Consider the following 22,831-nt stretch of genomic DNA (forward strand, 5'->3'; position numbering starts at 1 on the left):
TTACATTCTTTAGAGAAGGGAAGTCACAATGTAAACTGCTGTGCCAAAAGTTGGAGAGAGACAGGTGACTATAGAGAATGCAGAAACCCACAAGCAGCAACCTCAGTGGGAACCAATACAGAAGTAGGAAAACCTGAACTGTAGTTGATGAATTATTGGAGGCTCAGGCAGACAAGCCTGAGAAATCAAAATTCTGAGGGGACCCAGTTTCAGAGGGGCCCCAATCTTTTGTGAGTTTTATCTCCTGGAGCACTATGAGGCTCTCAGTCAGTATTGAAGAAAAATCCACTCCTGCTTCCAGGAGGGGCAGAGGAAAGTAACCATTTTGAAATGTACCAGAGAATGGTATTCTTCTTAACCATCAGGAGAAATTATTTTCCCAGAGCTTAACCACACTTGTGAAAGAAAAATACCAAACTTCAGCCTCCTCTAGCCATCCTGTTCCACCTACTATGAGAAGGGAGAAAAAAAAAAAAAAAACAAAGAAAAACAAAGAAAAAAACAGAGAAGCACTGGTAAAGTTCATAGTGAAGGGGCACAGCCTCACCAAAAGACAAGAACTTACCAAAGTACTATAGATGCTTCCTTTTCCCACACACCTGAACACTACATTACTAAAGGTTTATTCACCACAGTTCCTTCCACTCAAAACATCATGCCTACCTTTCAGCAAAAAATTGCAAGACACATTAAAAGGCGAAAGATAACTGTTGGAAGAGACAGAGCAAGGATTAGAAACACACCCAGTTACAGTGTGTCCAGATTTGGTTCCTTCTGATGGGTTCCTGGTCTCGCTGACGCAGACCTTCGTGGTGATTGTTAACAGCTCTTAAAGGTGGCACTGACCGAAGAGTGACCAGCTGCAAGATTTATTGTGAAGAGCAAAAGAATAAAGCTTCCACAGCACAGAAAAGGACGCCAGTGAGTTGCTGCTGCCGGCCGGGGTGGCCAGCTTTTATTCCCTTATTTGTCCCCACCCATATCCTGCTGATTGGTCCATTTTACAGAGTGCTGATTGGTCCATTTTATAGAACGCTGATTGGTGCATTTTACAAACCTCTAGCTAGCTACAGTGCGCTGATTGGTGTGTTTTTACAGAGCACTGATTGGTGCATTTTACAAACCTCTAGCTAGCTAGAGAGCACTGATTGGTGTGTTTTACAAACCTCTCGTAAGAGAAAAGTTCTCCAAGTCCCCACTCGACCCAGGAAGTCCAGCTGGCTTCACCTCTCAACAGCAAGGATTAAACACCCTGCTATAAACTGGTTCTGACTATAAATGTAAACAATTATGATTAATATGCTATGGGCTTTCATGAAAAAAAGTAGACAACATGCAAGAACAGATGAGTAATATAAATAGATGGAAATTCTATGAAAGAATAAGAAAATGTAGATCAAAAACATTAGAATAGAAATTAAGAATGCCTTTAATGGGCTCATTAGCAGACTGGACGTGGCTGAGGAAAGAGTCTGAGCTTCAGGATATGTCAATAAAAACATTCAAAACTGAAAAGCAAACAGAAAAAAGAACAGAACACCTAAGAACTGTGGAACCACTACAAAAGGTGTAAATATGCATAATGGGAATAACAGAAGAAGAAATATTTAAGGCAATAATGACTGAAGATTTCCCCAAATTAATGTCAGACACCAAACCATAGACCAGAAAGCTCCGAGTACCCCCAGCAGGATAAATGCCAAACAAACTATGTTTCAGTAAAACACATTCAAACTTCAGAAAATCAAAGAGAAACAAAAAAATCTTAAACCAGAGGGAAAAAAACCTTACCTACAGGGAAGCAAAGAAAAAATTATTAATATATCTGATATCTCCTCAGAAACAATACAAGAAAAGAGTAGAATGAAATAAAGTGGTTAAAAAACAAACAAACCTAGAATTCTATACCCTGCAGAATCATCCTTCAAAACTGATGGAGAAATAAAGACTTTCCCAAACAAAACCAGAAAATTTGTTGCCAGAAGACCTGCCTTGCAAGAAATGTTAAAAGTTCTTCAGAGAAATAAAATGATAGAGGTCAGAAAGTCTGATCTACATAAAGAAAGGATAAGCTTTAGAGAATGAATACGTGAAGATACTTTTTAAAAAATTCTTAATTGTTCTAACAGATAAGTTGTTCAAAATAATAATAGCAACAATATATTTGATTATGTATGCTTGTGTGTGCTATGTGTATATGTATAATATACACACACGCACACATGCACGTGTGCATGTATGCGTGTGTGTGTGTGAGTAAAATAAATGACGACAATGATATAAGGGATGCCAGGGAGGAATTAGGGATATTTTGTTATTACACAGTATCTGCACTACCTGTGAAATAGTATAGTATTATCTGAAAGTGAACTTAAATTTATTGTAAATATATATTGCAAATTTTAGGCAGCCACTAAAAAAGGGGAAAAAAGAAGTGATATAAGAAACGAAAGAAAATGGAATTACATAAAATTTTGAATTAAAACAAATGGCAGAAAAGAGTAGAAGACAAAAATAGAAACTGTGAAGGGCAACAAACAGAAAATAGTAACAAGTATGATAGATATTAATCCAACTATATCAATAACCACTTCAAAGGTCAATGATCTAAATATACCAATAAAAAGTCACAGATTGTAACAATGGGTCAAAAAAACAGATCCAACTAATGTGTTACTTATAAAAAACTCACTTTAAAGGAGTCAAATCCCCAACAAGACTTAACAGTCTTGACTGATGAGTATGTAATAAGAGAGAATCAAAACACAAGGCAAAAATGGATAGAACTACACGGATAAATAGACGAATACACTATTACACTTGAGACTTTGACAGCCTTCTATCAGAAATGGACAGATCCAGCAGGCAGAAAATCAGTAAGGACACAGTTGAACTCAACAGCACCATCAACTGGTTATAATGGACACCTATAGACTACTTCACATTACAACAGCAGAATACATATTCTTTTCAAGCACACATGGAATGTTCATTATGAATGAACACATTCTGGGCAATATAGTATACCTTAACAAACTCAAAAGAATAGAAATCATACAACGGTTGCTCTAAGACCACAACAGAATTAAATTAGAAATCAGTAACAGAAAGATGGCTGAAAAATCCCAAAATACTTGGATAGTAAACACACATTTAAATAACACACAGTTCAAAGAAGAAATCTCAAAAGAAATTTTAAAATATTTTGAACTAAATAAAAATACAACTTTTCAAAATCTGTGGGATGCAGTGATAGACTGAAATTTATAGTGCTTAATAGATATATTAGAAAAGAAAGATCCAAAATTAATAATCTAAGCATCTATCTTAGGAAACTAGAAAAAGAAGAGCAAATTAAATTCAAAGCAAGCAGAAGAAAAGAAACAATAAAAACTAGAGCAGAAATTAATGAAATTGGAAATGGGAATCAATAGAGAAAAATCAACAAAACCAAATCCTGGTTCTTTGAAAAGAAAAAAATTTGAAAAGATCAATAAAATTGAGGAGCTTCTAGCCAGGCTAAAAAAGAGAGAGAGAGAAAGACACAAATTACTAATCACAGAAATGAAAGAGGGGTATCACCACAGATTTCATGAACATTAAAAGGATAATATAGGAATATTATAAGCAATTCTACACCCACAATTTGATGACCTAGAAAAAATTACCAATTCCTTGAAAAACACAATCTGGCAAAATTCTTACAAGAAAAAATAGACAATCTGAATAGGCCTATAACTATTAAATAAATTTAATCAGTAACTGGTAACCTTCCAAAACAGAAAGCACCAGGCCCAGATGGGTTCACTGGTAAATTCTACTAAACATTTATGGAAGAAATTATAAAAATTCTCTACAATCTTTTTCAGAAGGTAGAAGCAGAAGGACTGCTTCCTAACTTATTCTATACGGTCAGCATTACCCTAATATGAAAACCAGACAGATACAACAAGAACGCTACAGAAATTTCTCTCATGAACATATGTGCAAAAATTCTCAATAAAATATTCACAACTCAAATCCAACAACGTATAAAAGGAATTACACACCATGACTAAGTGAAAGTATTTATACCAGGTATGCTAGACGAGCTCAACACTTGAAAATCAATTAACAAAATCAATCACATAAACAGGCTAAAGAAGAAAAATCACATGATCATATCCATATGATCAGATCCATAAAAAGCATTTGACAATATCCAAAAGCGTCTGAAGACTGAAAACAAATATTATCAGGCAGACTGCGGAAAGAGCACAGAACTTAAAGTTCTGAAGTGGTATTGAGTTTACTGTGTTTTTTCCTTGCATTTTACCTGGCTTGGAGAGCTCAAAACTCAGAGAAGTATCTACTGGGTAAGATCAGAAAAAACTCCAAGAGAATCCCTCCCTTTCTGGTCTGAGGACCAGAAAAAGGGGCCCTTATGGCTCCAAGAGACTGGAGGAAATCTCTCCCTTTTTTTCCCTTTCCCCCTTTTCTTCCATCCCAGCTGCCAATTTCATGGCAGTAGCAGCACAGATATGGTAGTGGTGACTGGGCAAGCACCTGAACTGTGAGAGAAGGGAATCTTTTTCTCTTATCTCAGGAGTTGTGGTCCCAAGGGTGTGAAGCACATCCTCATTGCTGTTGCTTTTTTCTCTGTCTGTTCTCTCATCACTTGGTCTGGATGAAGACGCAGCTACAGGAAGTGACTGGCAGAGTAGTTAAACTGAAGCCCGCATTTTCTGTCCAGAGGACTGGGCAGAAAGGTCCTGGGGAACTGGAAAATGCTGGTGAGATTGTGGTGAAAAGAGATCATGAAAACAATCCCATAATGTTGTATATGAACTATTGGGCTCACCTCTGAGTTGTGTGTGCATGGATCTGATCCTAAACAGCATACTATAAGCTTTTATAACAGAGCTACAAGTTATACCACTACTCTGGTCCCAAAATGCACAGTGGGTCACACTTGCGGGACTGATCTAAATAGCGCTGCAAATGCTTTAAAACTTGAACTGATATTTGACCACAGACTCCAGAAGGCAGGTAGAAAACTGTCCTGGACATAATCTGGGTGACTGGCCTGTGACACACAGACACAAAAATCAACATTCTCCTTAGGATTTAAACAAAACTCAGGGTCTCATGAAATAATATTCAAAGTATCTAGGACAATCCTAAACTATTTGGCATACGAATAAACAGGAAAATCACGACTTGAAAGGGAAATGTCAATAAACAAATGTCAACCCTGAGATGACACAGATGTTGAAATTAAAAAAAACAAAGACCTTAAGGCAACTCTGTAACAATGCTTCACTATGTAAAGGCAAACATTCCCAAAATGAACGGAAAGACAGAAAGTCTCAAAATCTGGCATGTATTTTACCTGTAAAGAATATCATGCTTCCTATCAGCCAGATTTCAAGTGCTCAATAGCTACATGTGGCCAGTGACTATGTATTATACCATGAAGTTCTAGACCTATATTCAGAATAAAGTCCAATCAGCCTGTAGAAAGTAAGATTAAGAAGTGTGATCCAACTGCCAAAGACTAGAAAAATCCATGGATGATTGCTCTTACCACATCCCCCATTCAACTCACCTATGTGGTCTGTGCAAAACACAGACAAATCTTGGAGAATTACAGTAAATTTTTGTAACTTATTCAGTTTGCAGCTCCCACTATTGCTACCATTTTAGATGTAGTTTTGTTGCTGAAGTATATATTAACACATCCCTGGCACCTGGTTTGCAGCCATTGACCTAGGAAGAGAACCATCAGAAACAGTATGTGTTCAGCTGTCAAGAGTCAGCTATGTTTTCACTGTCCTATCTCCTGTTAATTCTCTGGCCTCTAGGTCATAATCTAATCCACAGGTACTTTAAGTGCCTTTCCATTCCATAGGGCACTATTCTGGTCTACCACACTAATAGTATGTTGATAAGACTTGGTGAACAGGAAATAGCAACTAATCTAGGTACCTTGGTGAGAGGCTTATTGCAGAACTTCAGGTTAATCTTAGGGCAGACCGTTAGTATTTTGGAAAATAGCTATACCATCCTCTGCGAAAAACTATTATTCTTTTCTGAAAGAATAGTTTTTGGCTTATCACAGGGCTTAGAATAAATGGTTTGACCATGTGCCACCATATTACCATGTGACCTGGGCAGCCTGCCGTGAACTTAGTATTATTAGACCAACAAAACAATATAATTGGGTGTGCACTGCAGCACTTCATCATCAAATGGAAGAGTGTATGTGAGATAAGGCTTCAGAAGGTTCTTGAATCATAAATAATCGGTATGAGCAAGTAGCCATAAATCCATGGCTCCTACTTTTGCTTCATCATTTCTTTTCTCTCAATTTGGATGTATGATCTGATCTCATGGAGAATTTTCTAAGACCATCTGACTGGTGAAAAAAAAAGTCAGGCCTTGTTTAATGATGGCTCTGCATGACACGTAGATGACAACAGCACAGCAGCCCCATTCAGGGGTGGTCCTGAAGGAGTGGTGAAGTGAAGAAGTGAAGCCCTCCCTGTAGCAGAAATTTGAGCAGGGCCTGATTGTCCATTTCGATTGCAAGTAGAGATAACAGAGGTACTGTTCTATACTGACTCATGGACAGTGTTTAATGGTTTTACTGGATATTCAGAAACTTGGAAGGAACAATTAGAAAACTGATTACAAAGATATCTGGTGTCAAAGAATTTGGCTGTATCTCTTTGAAAGGGAACAGACATGAAGTAATTTATGCCCCATGTGAATACCTGAAAAAGAGCAAACATAGCAGAGAAGGGGCTGCTTAACCTGGTAAACAAGATGGCCTGTTCTGGGGACTCAGTCAGTCTCAGCCAATGAAAATGGCCTACCCAGCCACTCTACCCTACCCTCATTAACAAAGGGATGGAGTTTATACATGGACTTAGCAAAATGAACTTCCACTCATCAATACTAATCTAAGGCCACAGCTGAATGATCACCCTACCAACAGTCCATACATGTGCTGGGGGACAGGTAGGTACATATGCCAATATATGGTACCACTCATAGGACGATCAGAAAATTACCTCTCTGCTCATTTCTAGCTCCTTGTGATTTCCCCTTCCTTCTAATAAATCAACTATAAATTTAAAATAAATTTTGTTACATTAATTATTTACCACTTCTGTGTTTATAGTGCGAAGGTTTTCAGGTTTGTCTTATTCTGCCCCCTTGTGGGAACTAGCTCTTCAATCTTTCACTAGGAAAAAAACATTAAAACCAACTGCTCTTCAAATGAAACAAAACAAAAAATGTATCAACTCTATAATAATTTTCCCCAGGCTTTACCAATAGATCCCTTCCTAATAATTTCTTATCCCACTGTTTATGACCCTTCAAAAAGACTTATAAAGTTTTTTTACGAAAAATTCACATAAGAATATTTTAAAATAAAATCTTTCTAGATGTTCATACCTTTTCCGAACCTTTTTTCTTTTTTTTTTTTTTTTTGAGATGGAGTCTCGCTCTGTCACCCAGGCTGGAGTGTAGTGGCACGATCTTGGCTCACTGCAAGCTCCACCTCCTGGGTTCACGCCATTCTCCTGCCTCAGCCTCCCGAGTAGCTGGGACTGCAGGCGCCCACCACCACGCCCAGCTAATTTTTTTTTTTTTTTGTATTTTTAGTAGAGACAGGGTTTCACCGTGTTAGCCAGGATGGTCTTGATCTCCTGACCTCGTGATCCACCCGCCTTGGGTCTCTCAAAGTGCTGGGATTACAGGCGTTAGCCACCGTGCCCGGCCTTCCAAACTTTTTAGTTGTCATGCTTTTATTCCTTTTCTTTCATAAAGGTGAATAAGCAAGGAGTGGCTTCTACATGGCTTCTACTGTTAATTAGGCCAATTATCATAAGCTAAATAGGCTATTTAATATGTTCTGATACAAAATGTGCTTGGGGCCACGTATTCCAAGAGCTTAAGATTATAAATTAATTATCATAATCACTTTGCAAATCTGAACACTCATATATGAGGAAATAGTGGAATACATAATGGGTTACTTAGACTATCAACCAATACACAGATTTTAAGAAATTAAGAATTTAAGTATGTTCCTGGAGGGATGGCCATGCTATACTGTTAATTGAGAGAGAAGGGGAGAACTAAAACTGCATTTTATTTTTCAAAAACCTTCAAACTGGTTTATATATGCATATGCATCCTTGCATATGCCAGTATGAGCTCAGACGAAAACATGGAAAGATACAAACTGAATGTAGGTATTTGTTACTTTAGGAGAGTGTAACAGGAAGAAGCCTTAACATATCCTTTTTAAATGTCTACATTGTTTGGTATAAATTAACTTTTTAAAAAATTAATGAAACTTTAACAATACATTCTAAGACATATCCCTAACATTCTAAATAATAATGAACTATTGGCCTCAAAGTTGGGGCTACGTATTCCAAGAGGCATCTCAAGTTTAATTTTATAAAAATAGTGTGTTTTAATTTAAAAAAATCTACAACTAAATTTCTGAAGAAATACAGAACAAGCAATAAAGATATTTCAGAGGGATTTATCATTTAAGCTCAGATCTTCCAAATATTATCCAATCACCAACAAATATATACTTTATATATCAGAATGAAAAGGTTCTAAATACATGCTACCAACAATACTGATTTGGAACTTGGGATGTAGATAAGTATAAAGCCAGAATATAATATAAAATTAATATTTCCTGTAGGAAAATAATAGTCATTTCATTATTCTGAGAATTAAATGAGGATTATGTGAAAGCACCTAGTTCACAACCTGGCACATAAACAGAACAGTCTTGTTCATTAGTAATGCTACTATACTAGATATATTCTTATACTGAGGTAAAGAAATAATACACTGAATATTGAAATAATTTCCTTGTCACTCTATGTAATTAACCACAGTTGGTTCAATAAAGAAATCACTGTAACTTTCCAGACTGAAGAATAATTTGTGTGTTTCAAGAGCATAAACATCTCATTTCTACTAAATATTTTACATATTTACAAGGAAAGAGGATCAGAATATAGTATATTTGACAATTTAATATACTAGTTCTACTGACACACCAGCATGTATTAATCAAATAAAGTTGGCTACAAATAATGGAAATCATGCAAAGCCACACCGTCCGCATTTTCCCATCTTCCAGCATGAGCTGGTTTCGTGGACATCATTACACCAGTACACATCTTGTACACCAGAACTCAATGCCTGCATAATGCTATTTTTGCAAAAGAAAATAAAAACTGGGTTTCAATCATATCATGCTGGTTCATCTACCCACTTAATGTCTAGAACCAAGTAAGTTGCTTACATATATACATTTCGCTAATGAAAAAAAAATTTAATGCAGAAAATGGAGCCAGTAAAACGAACAAACAAAAAAACCAACTCTGATAAAGTAACTCAAGATTACTGAAATACAGAATCCGAAATCCAGGAATTATAGTTTCCTTCATCAAACTTGATAACCTAAATACAAGGCACTAGCACTGTTCTGCATGCAAAGACCCTACTATTAATAAACTCCTACATTACTAGGAAAAATGGAGACCCAATAGACAAATAAGACAAAATATAATAAGTAATATAGTGCAATTATATATAATATGCTATTGGAAAGTAGAAAATAACCACCTAACCTGCGGCAGTCATACTGGGGTTAAACTAACACAATCAGTTTTACAGTCACATTTCAAGAGCCTATCTCCCTTCTCCTACATATAATAAGCAGAAGACATTGGAGGTCTCTGCCCCTAAACTGGAACAGTGAGTATGAGCATGTTTGAGTCAAAATCCACTGTACCGGAGAGACAGATCAGAGGCCAAGGAACTTGTTAACACAAAGGAAAGAAAAGGACCCTCATGCACAGAGGTAAGACATTGGCACAGTCCAACAGACAACATATATTTCTGCTGCTACTGGAGAAGAAACATGAAATAGAAACTGTATCCACAATCAGGCAGGGCAGATTATCAGGCAGTATGCACCTATATGGGGATCAGCTGTCTACAGCTAGCATTTGTTCTGAATGAACTAGCATCTGTCCCGGTAGGTTGATGTTCATGCATACTAATTTTAAAATATTTTGAGTGCTATCTATGTTGTAATAAAATGGAAGGGCACTGGTTCTGGGTTAAGATGAAGTAAGCACATTATGCCTTAACTGAATGCAACTAAAACCCCTGAATATAACTGAAAATCCTGGAAAGAATGATGAACCAGCAATCTGAGACTCAGAAAAGAAAACAATAGTGGGCAAACTGTGGAAGAAAACTAGAACTTAAAGTACAACCAGTTCAGCAATGAGTTTCCGGCTGTTTTTTATGTACCCCAAACCCCAAGCCTGAATCCAAATCCCGGAACTACACACCAGGAACAAACACAAAGAGATACAAAATAAGTCTTCTCTTTCTGGTTAGAAAGTGGGAATGGAGGGCCTCTATATGGGACTGAGTGAATGGGGGAAATCCCCTGGCTTTTTCTTCTTTTACCTTTCTCGTCCAGCCCTGTCCCTAAGCAAGCCCATCTCACAACCAGCAGCTATAGCTGAAGAGACACATAAATCTCTGAGGAAGAGTAATTTTTCTTATCAGAGGACCAGTGGTACAAGTAATGTGACAGAACTGCAAGGAGAAATAGACAAATCCACACTTATAGCCTGAGATTTCAATATTCCTTGCTGTTAAGTAGAAAGAAAATCGGCAAGAATATAGAAGACTTAAATAACACTATCAATCAACGTGACCAGGTTGACATTTATAGAACCTTCCACCCTAAAACAGCATAATACACATTCTTTTTAAGTGCATACAGAACAGTTATTAAAATAGATCATTTCCTGGGCCATAAAACAAGTCTTAACAAATTTAAAATGATTCAACCTACAGAAAGTTTGTCCTCTGATCACAATGAAATTTAAGTAAGAATCAATAAGAGAAAGATATCTGAAAAACTTCCAAATGTTTGGAGATTACATCAACACACTTGTAAATAACACATGGGTCAAAGAAAAAATCAAAAGGGTATTTTTGAACTAAATGAAAATACTACTTATCAGAATCTATGTAACTAAAGCAGTAAACAGAAATTTATAACACTAAATTCCTATATTAGAAGAGAAAGCTTTCATATCAGTGACCCCAGCTTCTACCTTAAGAAACAAGAAAAAGATAAGATTAAATCCAAAGCAGGCAGAAGAAAGAAAATAATAAAGGACAAAGTATAAATCAATGACACAGAAGACAGGAAAGCAATACAGAAACCAAATACAAAACTGATTCTCTGAGATGTATAAAACTGACAAATCTTTGTCCAAAATGATCAGGACAGTGAGAAAGAATACCCAAATTACAAATATCAGAAATGAGAATGCTTACATCACTACAGATTATGCAGATATTAAAATGTTTCTCAAGAAGAAACACGTAATTTGAATAGTCCTATATTTATTAAATAACTTGAATTCACATTTAAAAACCTTCCAGCAAATAAAATTCCAAGCCCAATTAGCTTCTGAGAAATTGTATCGAACAGTTAAGGATGAAGTAATATCAATTCTATGCGATGTAGCTTAGGAAACTGAAGAGGAGGAAACTGAAGTCGAAACTTCCAACTTATTCTATGAGGCCAGCATTATTCTGATACTAAAACCAGATAAATACATTAGAAAACAAGAAAATGAAAAGTCAATATTCCATGTGAATATAGATGCAAAAATAATTTAAATTCTTAGCAAATCAAATACACCAACCATACAAAAACAAAGTCACAGGTCAGACCTGCCCTCCTTTAGAGCATTGCTTCCTATCATAACAGTCCAAATCAAATAAATAATGAAACTATTTGTACCACATAATTAAGTAAACTGATCACGTTTTCTACTGGAGGTGACTGCCTGGACATCAACTACTCTGGATTCTGCTAAAGAACTGACGACATTATTCTAACATCTCCTTTCTTACACATTATTTATTTTCCCTGTAGTTCAGAACTTTCTTTTGCTTACTATTTTATGTATTTATCACCAATTCAACCTTGAGACTCTCATCAGTTGTCTAAAACTTTTCTAAAGACAATTAATTGCATCAGGCTTCTACCAATCTCATTTTCCTGAAGACGACTCTTCTGGAGGCTTCTAACCCACTCCAATCTGAACTGCTAGCCTTCTATCCCCTTCTTTTTATTGTCATTCTGAAGGATCTTTCTGCTTTATTGACTTTCCTGTCTCTTGTAATTCATTTCTTTCATTTGGCTTTTTCATTTTGATGGATCACATCCTCCAACAGATTCCTTAGAAAGTGTATAAGACAGGCAGATTGTTTCTGAAAATGTATATATCTAATTCTATTCTTATATTTGAATAACAGTATCAACGCATATGGAATACAGAGATTGAAAATTATTTTCCTTCAGAATATTGAAGATGCTGCTTTATTTTTCAGTTTCCAATGCTACGACTGACAAGTGCAAAGCCAACTCACTCCCTCCCACCCCCCAGAAGCATGAACGATCTGTTTGGCCCCAGTGACTTCAAATTTCACCACAATGTGCCTTAGTTTGGATCTATTTTCATCCATTGTACTAAGCACAGAGTGAGCCTTTTCAATCAGGAAACTTTACGCTCTTAAGAAAATTATCTTGAATCATCTTGATGATTTCTTTTCCATTTTCTCTGGTGTTTCTTTTGACAACTATTATTTGAATATTGAAATTCCTGGACTGATCCTGTGATTTTTCTTAACACTCCTCCTTCATTTCTTATTTCTGTCCTTTTGCTCTATTTTTTCAGTTTCTTTCAGCACATTAGCTTCTGATAATTCCACGGAGCTTTTGGTTTTTACTATCAGAATTTCAACGCCTAAGAGCCTTTTTTAAAGTCATAATATCACTCTTTTATGTACTTCTTTCTTGTCTCATGGTTATTTTCTCTTATTTCTGGGGGGATAATAGTTCTATAATTTTCCTCTGCAAAAATGTATGTCTCTCCAAGTTGTTTTATTCCATTTAATTTCTATCTTTCATACATTTAGAGAGTTTCTTCAAATATCTACTAATCTTTGTTAGCTGCTCATATTTAAGGGCAGTGGACTGAAAAGCTGATTTGGAGCTTTGATACATGGAGTGAGCTAACTGGCCTGTTTATTTCAGGAATCTCTGATGACTAAATTTCCTCTTTCTTCTTTTATCTTCCTTTTTTTGGTCAGATTCTCCACAAAAGACATTTTTTTTTTCCAACCTCCTGCCTAAAATCTGAAGGTCTAACTGCCAATATTCTGGGAGCCCAGTAGGAGAAAGACAGGAGAGAGATATCTAAGGTCCAATTCTCCCATTTTTAGCATGGGACTTCTGCCCTCAACTATGCCTGGTGTCTCCCAGGCTAGTGTTTCTGGTTTTCCCCACTCCTAAGGATAAATTTTGCTTTTGGTTAGGGGTGAGGAGTTCAGCATTTGCCCAGCTGACTGGTTAGGTGGTTTTGGGGAGGAAGTTCCAGAAACCCAATGCTTCTTCATCTGACTTTCAACCAATTGTCACTGCATCTCCATTTCCACACACTGTCATTCTCAAGCTTTTTGAGACCTCTTGGTTGTTTTGTTGATTTCCTCTGCTACTGCTGGAGTTCAGTTTTCAATTATTCATATACTCTCCGGTTTCTGAAACTGTGTTGATATTTTCTCCTTCCAATCCTTCTTTACTGATCTTTCAGTGGGTTTCTCGAGGTAACAAACGTTTTATGCTCATCCCATCTTTTACTCCTAATACTATTTCTCATTCATTTCAACTCATTATAGATAGTTTTTTAAAATTTTCTTTCTGGCCAGGCGCGGTGGCTCACACCTGTAATCCTAGCACTTTGGGAGGCTGAGGTGAATGGATCACTTGAGGTCACAAGTTCCAAGACCAGCCTGGCCAATATGGTGAAACCTCATCTCCACTAAAAATACAAAAAAAGCCGGGCCTGTAATCCCATCTACTTGGGAGGCTGAGGCAGGAGAATCGCTTGAACCTGGGAGGCGGAGGTTGCAGTGAGCCGAGATCAAGCCATTGCACTCTGCACTCCAGCCTAGGCGACAAAGCAAGATTCCATATCAAAAAATATATATATTTCTTTTGAATAAAGAGATATTACAAATAATATCTCTAAAAAGTTAAGAAACATGCTTTTAATATCGATTAACTCTAACAATGATACAATTCTTGGTGACTTCAAACTGAGATCAGGTAGCTGTCCTCTGGATCACAGAAATCCCTGGTTTTGTTGTTTGAAGTTTTAGCTTTGTTAATAAAATTCAATTACACTCATTGATTTGAAAAATATTTTAACTGACAAAGCTCAGAGTAAATTAGGTAAGCGATTTCAAACATCTATATTTGATATTTAATAAAATTTAAGACATTTAATAATTACAATTTTAGTAGTAATTTGTACTAATTTTATTTTTAGAGTTTTACATAATCTCATTTTTATATCAAAATATGTTTACATGGAAAATAAGAGTGTGAATAAGATAAATTCCAGACATAGTCATAATACATGCTTATTACTTAAGTATGATTAAGTATTAGCATAAGTTAAAATTTTCAACTCATTATTCCTCTTTTTAATCTGCAACAAACAATTTTATAAAAATAGTACAGCTCTAAAAACTGGGAAGAGCAAAGTTAGAGAAAAAGAGGGACACGATTATAGAATAAATAAATCTGAAGCTTTTACAGGATTAGAAACTGCACAGGATTAAAAACTGCACATTTGTAAATCTCAGCTTTATTTTATTTTATGCTACTAAAGATTCTTTGAAAACCAAACTCAATAAATGATTGTCTGAATTTTATAATCTATTCATCATTTTGGGTTCTCAACTCATTCTCTTTGAGATCATTCATTCACTATTTATTTAGTGACTACTATATACTATGTACTTATTATTGGCACTTAAGGATACAGCAGTGAACAAAGCATAAAAATCACTGCTATCATTAGGAGATATACCTAATGCTAAATGACGAGTTAATGGGTGCAGCAAAACAACATGGCACATGGATACATATGTAACAAACCTGCACATTGTGCACATGTACCCTAAAACCTAAAGTATAATAATAAAAAAAATTAAAAAAAATTTTAAAAAAGGGTAAAACAAAAAAAATCACTGCTATCACAAAACATCCATTCTAGTTTTGAAGAGAGAAAATAAACAGAATAAATAGGAAGGTGGTAAGTACTATAAAGAAAAGAAAAAGGAATACAGAGCTGGTGGTCATGCAATGTTAAATAAGTTAGAAAAGGTCTAACTGGGTATTTCACTGACTCAGAATGTTTTTACCTAGTTTTGAAGTTGTCCCTTCAAAAATTAATCAAAGGCCCGTGATAATAAGTTTTAAACAGAAAAGGAAAATAAGTAGGAAGATCCTAATATAGCAATTACCAACAAAAACCATTTCTTCTGAGACAGCTAAGACAACAAATATTATATTGATGAAATTTAAAAAGCCAGTGTGTGACGATACTCCAACAAATGTTGTTGCTGAAAATTCACTTTTGGTTACATTCCAAAAGTGATATCCAGATATATACCATAATGCTTCAAAATTACTTAAACGTTAATATCATTTAAAAAAACAAGGCACTAGACAATATTTAATTTTCATATATCTTGAATAAATAATATATAGATTTTTACATCATATCATTTAAATCCTAAATGAGAAACTAGAATATCTAAACTATACCATGGCAATATCCTAGTTTCCAAATTAAGTACTAGAAAGAAATATCTATTGTTATTTTTTGAAATTTAATAATCAATTTGATGAAAATTTACCTTGCCCAGAGCGGCTTTGGCGAGAGTCTACACTTGACTGTCTTCGATCCGGTGGTTCCTCGCTCCCTCCATCTGCATAAAATTAAAAAGAGCATAAGCAAATAGATAATGAGATTGACATAACAGTGTCTCTGGCATTATCTACATTTAAAACTACTATATCAATCATTTATTTGTATTTCCTATAATCCGGATCATTAAAATATTTGAGGATTTTTCTTATATAAACCAATGGTTCTTACCCTTATTTTTACACTCCCCTCTTGAAGTCTTAAGAAAGTGTAGGTGTTTCCCCTCCCCCATATGTATATACTCTATTTTGCATATAATGAAGGAAAGGTATCAACACCAAAGTTCAGTCACAGAATTCCAGTTAAGAAGGCCTGATTTAAAACAATCTTTTAAATTAATTACAGCTGCTTTTTCTGTCTAACGTACAACAGTACATCAAATAATCCCTAGGACTGTTTTACTACAATAAGAATCACATGCGTATGTTTTATAAGAGATAAAAATCAATAAACCTATAAAAGAAATCAATATAAAAGCTAAAAACCAAATAAATCTTGAGTTTATTTTACCATGATTTTTAAAATTATATAGAAAAAAATCCATTTCATTATATACATCTTCTTTTAAGAAATAACCAAAACAGTATATTCCCTCATGCACTTTAAGAAAAGCTAAAACAAATTTTACTTTATTGTAAATAACTGCCTCAATTTTGTTATATAGAAACAGAAAAATTACACATCATAAATTCATTAAAATAGGCACAGTAACACAGACATTCACACATTGAGAATGTAAAGTATAATATAAAATATGAAACTAAACCAAGCAAAATCTTTAACATAGTGGTCTATACACCTATAAATTTGTTATCACTTTAATCAGATGAAAAATGCATTAAGGCATCAACAATTTCCTTTATTCTTTCTTTCACACAATCACTTGTCTTATTTTTAACTTGACAGGGAAAAGGGGTAGTAGCTGTAAGCAGGTTTAATAAAGAGTATTCTTGCTCTGTCATCTACTTATTCTATGGTTTATTCTTTGTAATAGAGCTCATGTATTAACATCTATTGCTTTTTAAACAGATGGCCTGTTTTTTAATTCATTATTGATATAAAGCTTCCTTTTAAGTATATTTATTATATGTAAGGCCTAGCAATAATTAAATCCAGTTCATGTATATATATCAACTATTCTTTATTTTTGTAGAGGGCTGTTAAACTAGCAAGTACAGCAGCATTTAATCAATCGATTCCAAATATACGATGACAATACAAAATAATAAGTACATTGCCAGGAAATATTCGTATCTCTTAGTCCACAGTAATCTAGTAAAACGCTCCACTAATTTAATTAGTCAGATTTGTAAAATAACTTATCACACAGAAAGATACTCAAAGTGATAGGCAACCATATTTTTTTCTTCCAGTATGAAAATACTTTTTAAATATAAATCAGTTTAAATATTATTTTAGTTCTGCTGTTACTACATAAGTTACCACATTTGAATAAAAATAGACATGTTGACAAAATAAGGTGTTATCTGAAAGACAAATATGAGACATTTTTCTTTGACATTATTTTTAAAAATTAAAGCAAAATCTACTCATGGATTATCATCTCTGAATGGGTGATCTGCCTCTGTTAAAATTAAAACTTAAATTCTTTAATTTTGTCCTTTCAAAGGAAATGTGAACATTTACAATCCTTCTTAACTGTATTTCAAATTCTAAGTAAATAACTCTATAAATTATATGGATTCTTTTTAATAAGGCTCAGTATTTCAACTGGGCCGATTCAAATTTAATTTCTAAGTTTTAAACCCTCTAGGATTCCTTCCACCTCACTCTCTTATGAATTAATATTCAATATGTCCAAAAATCCTAAAGTTTTCTCTTCTTTCTAAAATGTATTTAAGAACAGAGAGAACGGCAGCCAACAATTACTATGTACTCTCTGCCAGGTATTTTATATAGTTCATCAAAGCCCTATGAAGTAAAGACCTATTTCACAGCTGAGAACACTGAAACTCATGGTGACTAACTGAAATCCAACGACAAAACCAGTAAAAGTGAAACTGGATTTTAATCCAAGGATGTTTGACTCAATACATCTCTCTGATACTAATTTCTACCCAAATTTGTTAAATATTTTGAGTTCATGTTCCCGTTTTATTCTTTTCTCATAAAAACAATGTTAAAGCACTAATCAGTAACTATAGCAATTATTCCTTTACAGAATAGAGGCATTCTAACAAAGTAGGTTATGAGGACTTAGTCTTACAATATAATCTTCCTATGTGCTTCCAATATAAAATCAAAAGATATATTCTCTAAAGAAAAAAAAATGTTTTCCCCAAAAGCCATGTTTGGTCAATCTATTCATCCTACTAAAAGACAGCTTCTCTTGACAATGAACTGGCCACAACCAAAATAAAGTACCTCAGTAGGAATTCTGGTACACTGCCAACCCTATAACGCTCCCTCTCCAGGTCTATATTACTGCTGCTCCTTTCTAATGAATACCATTATTTAAGAAATTCTAGTGCTGGGCAAAATGATTCATGCCTGTAATCCCAGCACTTTGGGAGCCCAAGATGGGAAGATCGCTTGAGGCCAGGAATTCGAGGTTACAATGAGCTATGCTATGGTCGCATCACTGCACTCCAATTGGGTGACAAGGAGAGACCTTGACTCTTTAAAAAAAAAAAAAATTCTATACTCTATTAAGAAAATTTAGCACCTGACATTCTGTATACCCATGCTTAGGTAACTAAAGTCCCTATCATGCATCTATTCCCCATATCTATGAGATCTATCAATGCAAGCTTAGGTATACGTGCTTTACATGGAATTCAAGAAAAAAGCTGCTCTAACAAGAAAAGAAGTAACTAAAAGTAGTTCTTTCTAAATGCTTACAGTGTGAAAATATGATACATTTTCTTTTTAGTGAAAAGGTCAATGCTCATGACACTGATATATGAATTACTCTTATCAAATCAACTACTTGAGATGGAAACATTTTTAACTCACCTATAGTGAGGCACAATGTTAACCAGCATGTGCTGTCATAGAAATTACACTGTGAGAAACAACTAAGAACCCTGATCTACCTGCTTAATGTTTTTTTAAAAAATTTTTAAACATATTTACCTAGAATAATTTGCATTTTAAAAAGATACCCCTTATAGTAGTGTAGACACTAGGGTGGTGGTTTTCAATACTGGATGAACAAACACATGTGGTTCTGCTCTAATAAAACTTTCTTTATGGACACTAAAATTTTAATTTAATATAATTTATATGTCACAAAATATTATTATTCTTTTAATTTTTTTTCAACCATTTACAAATATAAAAACCATTCTTAGATTATGGGCCCTACAAAAACTAGGAGTGACCTAGATTTAGCCAGTGGGAAATGACCCCTGATCTAAAGGCAGGGAGATTAGTTTAGAAGGCTAATTAGGGCAATCTCTGTGAAAAGGAATGAGTTGAATGACTTGAGAGTAAGGCCAGTAAGGATGAGAAGGCGGCTCTGCAAATGATGTCTGGCCTAGGGGCCACTGAAAGTTTAATGGCTGCATGGGCTCAAGGACCCTTTTCTTGGCTCTCTCTAGGTGATCCTTTAGGGAGTAAAATGTAAAATTCCCAAAAACCACCCCAAATGAATGGAATACCTGACTGCTTAATTACATGTTACATCTCAATCTTCTCTGTGACCAAGAAAGGCTCTTGCGAGGTGACTAAAAGTGCACAATGCATTGTGAAAGGGATTTTTTTCCCCTTAAGTTTATGGTTTTTGTTCTAAATAAACATTGTTGAAAACCACAATATCCAGATTATGTTGTAATATCATTTCCTATTTTCATGAAAAACTATTTTCATGAAAAACTAATGTGTACATCATTTCTACAGTCTGAATTTGATACTTGGGTTTGAAACCAAAATTAGATTTTGAATATTAAAATCCATTTATAAAAATTTCTGTAAACAAGTATTTTACATAAACACTTCATGATAGTTAATAAGGAAATAAAAGCAGCCCAGCAAAAGTTTATATTGGTAACCTATTTTCTCCAAATGCAGAATGAAACCACGGCATGTCAAAAAAGACAAACAGAAGAATACAACAGTCCTCTGTAGAGGACCTACTCCTTTTATTTAATTTGTAATTATTTATAAGAAGCTTTCATGAAAAAAGCACAATGGAACCCAGTAATTACTAAGATGCCTGAGACAGACATCAATAAATTACCAGAGGAGATATGAAATATGTCTGTGAATGAAATACAAAAATAAGAAACTTCTTAGAATGTTTAATTTGTATTCTACTTTTAGTAAGGTTACCAGGAAATGTGTGGGAATATATACTCACGTACATACAAATGCACAAAAAGTCTGTATGTGGGCATAATAAGACCTGAGTTTTAGTTCCATACCTGTCATTTTTAGATGAGTTTCTCTGAGTCTCAGTGTTTTTATCTGTAAAACTGAGGTCAAAGTAACATCTTCCTCTGATGGTTGTTGTGAGGTTCAAATGAGCTAACACATGTGACAGCATTTTGTAGTCTCTAAATTGGTGATTTTCAACCAGGAGCAAACCACGGACTTCTAGGGACATTTTTGGTTGTTACAATTGGAAGAGTGCTACTCACTTCTAAAGGGCAGAGGCTAGGGATGCTGCTAAATATTCTAGAATTCACAGGACTGCCTACCACCACAAAGAATTATCAGGCCTCAGATTTCAACAGTGCCAACAGCTGAGAAATATGTTCATAATATAAATGTTCATAACAATCATAATTATCAAAATTATATACAAATAAGTTAATTATCTTATTGTAAATAAATTTAATATATAGAAAATACAGTGAAAAATATAACTCACACTGATATAGCAACTATCAAACTTTACCAAATCTTAAGATTTCCCATATTTGCATCAATTGGTTTTAAACTAAAACACTACCAGTTGTACACAGCTGACATTTTCATTATATAGTTCTCCAACACAATTTCCCTTCTTCCATCCCTCCCCAAATTAACCACTATCCTATCTTAATAAGTAAAATCACATGCATGTTTTTATACTTTTATTACATATATATGCCTCCACAAATGTTTATATTACGTAAGTGTAATGATACCATATCATCCAGCAATGTGCCATTTTTACTTAATGCTTATGTTTTGAAATTTATCTGTGTGGAATTCATTTTAACTCTGGTATTCCACTGCGTGAATATATCAATTGTATCTATTCTCTTACTAATGAAGATTTAGATAGTCTCCAAATTTATAGTACTTCAAAAGGAAGTCTGCAATGAACCATTTCCTATAGCACATGTCTAATCTGCTTGTATATAAGCTCCTTGGGCACATGTTCAAGATATAGAAGCGAAACTACTAAATAATATAATGCAAAAACGCTATAAGAGCAACCAAATTTCTGCCAAAGACAGTTGCATTAATTTTTATTTCCACAAAAAGTGAATGTTCCCATTTCCTCACAATCTCATGACTACTACTCAGGTTTTTTTCATTTCTGCTAAAGAATGTGAATTGGTATCTAATTTTTGTTTAATTTGCCTTTCCCTCATTAATAACGAAGCTGAGCATATGTTTTACTGGCCATTTGGTGTGTGTATATTCTTGTTTATATCCTCTGCCTATTTTTGCCACAACTTTCTGATCTGCATGTTTTCCGATAAGAAATCTACACTCATTCAAATTGTTGTTCCCCTCTAGGTAATGTGTTATTTCTCTCGGGCTGCTTTCAAGATTTTTTCTTCATTTTTAATCTTCAGCAGATTGATCACATATTGATAGGGAATGAATTTCTTTGCATTTATCCTATTAAGGATTCAGTCAGCTTCCTGAATCTGTAAATTTGTGCTATTTACCAAATTTGATAAATTCTCAGCCATAAGTTCTTCAAATATTATTATTTTTTTTTTTATTTTTTTTATTTTTATTATACTTTAGGGTTTTAGGGTACATGTGCACAATGTGCAGGTTTGTTACATATGTATCCATGTGCCATGTTGATTTCCTGCACCCATTAACTCGTCATTTAGCATTAGGTGTATCTCCTAATGCTGTCCCTCCCCCCTCCCCCCACCCCACAACAGTCCCCGGAGTGTGATGTTCCCCTTCCTGTGTCCATGAGTTCTCATTGTTCAATTCCCACCTATGAGTGAGAACATGCGGTGTTTGGTTTTTTGTCCTTGCGATAGTTTACTGAGAATGATGTTTTCCAGTTTCATCCATGTCCCTACAAAGGACACGAACTCATCATTTTTTATGGCTGCATAGTATTCCATGGTGTATATGTGCCACATTTTCTTAATCCAGTCTATCGTTGTTGGACATTTGGGTTGGTTCCAACTCTTTGCTATTGTGAATAGTGCCGCAATAAACATACGTGTGCATGTGTCTTTATAGCAGCATGATTTATAGTCCTTTGGGTATATACCCAGTAATGGGATGGCTGGGTCAAATGGTATTTCTAGTTCGAGATCCCTGAGGAATCGCCACACTGACTTCCACAATGGTTGAACTAGTTTACAATCCCACCAACAGTGTAAAAGTGTTCCTATTTCTCCACATCCTCTCCAGCACCTGTTGTTTCCTGATTTTTTAATGATGGCCATTCTAACTGGTGTGAGATGGTATCTCACTGTGGTTTTGATTTGCATTTCTCTGATGGCCAGTGATGATGAGCATTTCTTCATGTGTTTTCTGGCTGCATAAATGTCTTCTTTTGAGAAGTGTCTGTTCATGTCCTTTGCCCACTTTTTGATGGGGTTGTTTGTTTTTTTCTTGAAAATTTGTTTGAGTTCGTTATAGATTCTGGATATTAGCCCTTTGTCAGATGAGTAGGTTGCAAAAATTTTCTCCCATTCTGTAGGTTGCCTGTTCATTCTGATGATAGTTTCTTTTGCTGTGCAGAAGCTCTTTAGTTTAATGAGATCCCA

General features: G+C 34.9%; 1 protein-coding gene across 5 annotated transcripts in view; it reads right to left on the reverse strand.

Moving 5' to 3' along the window:
* Nucleotides 1-22,831, reverse strand: part of TANC2 (tetratricopeptide repeat, ankyrin repeat and coiled-coil containing 2) — a 484,030-nt gene that overhangs the window by 345,045 nt on the left and 116,154 nt on the right. For all 5 annotated transcript variants that reach the window (XM_030800293.1, XM_012497692.2, XM_030800292.1 and 2 more), the window contains one exon: nucleotides 15,838-15,909. In XM_030800293.1, coding sequence (XP_030656153.1) covers nucleotides 15,838-15,909 — 72 coding nt within the window. The remainder of the gene's footprint in view (nucleotides 1-15,837; nucleotides 15,910-22,831) is intronic.

Source organism: Nomascus leucogenys, chromosome 19 (assembly GCF_006542625.1).
Source record: "Nomascus leucogenys isolate Asia chromosome 19, Asia_NLE_v1, whole genome shotgun sequence".
NCBI lineage: Eukaryota > Metazoa > Chordata > Mammalia > Primates > Hylobatidae > Nomascus > Nomascus leucogenys.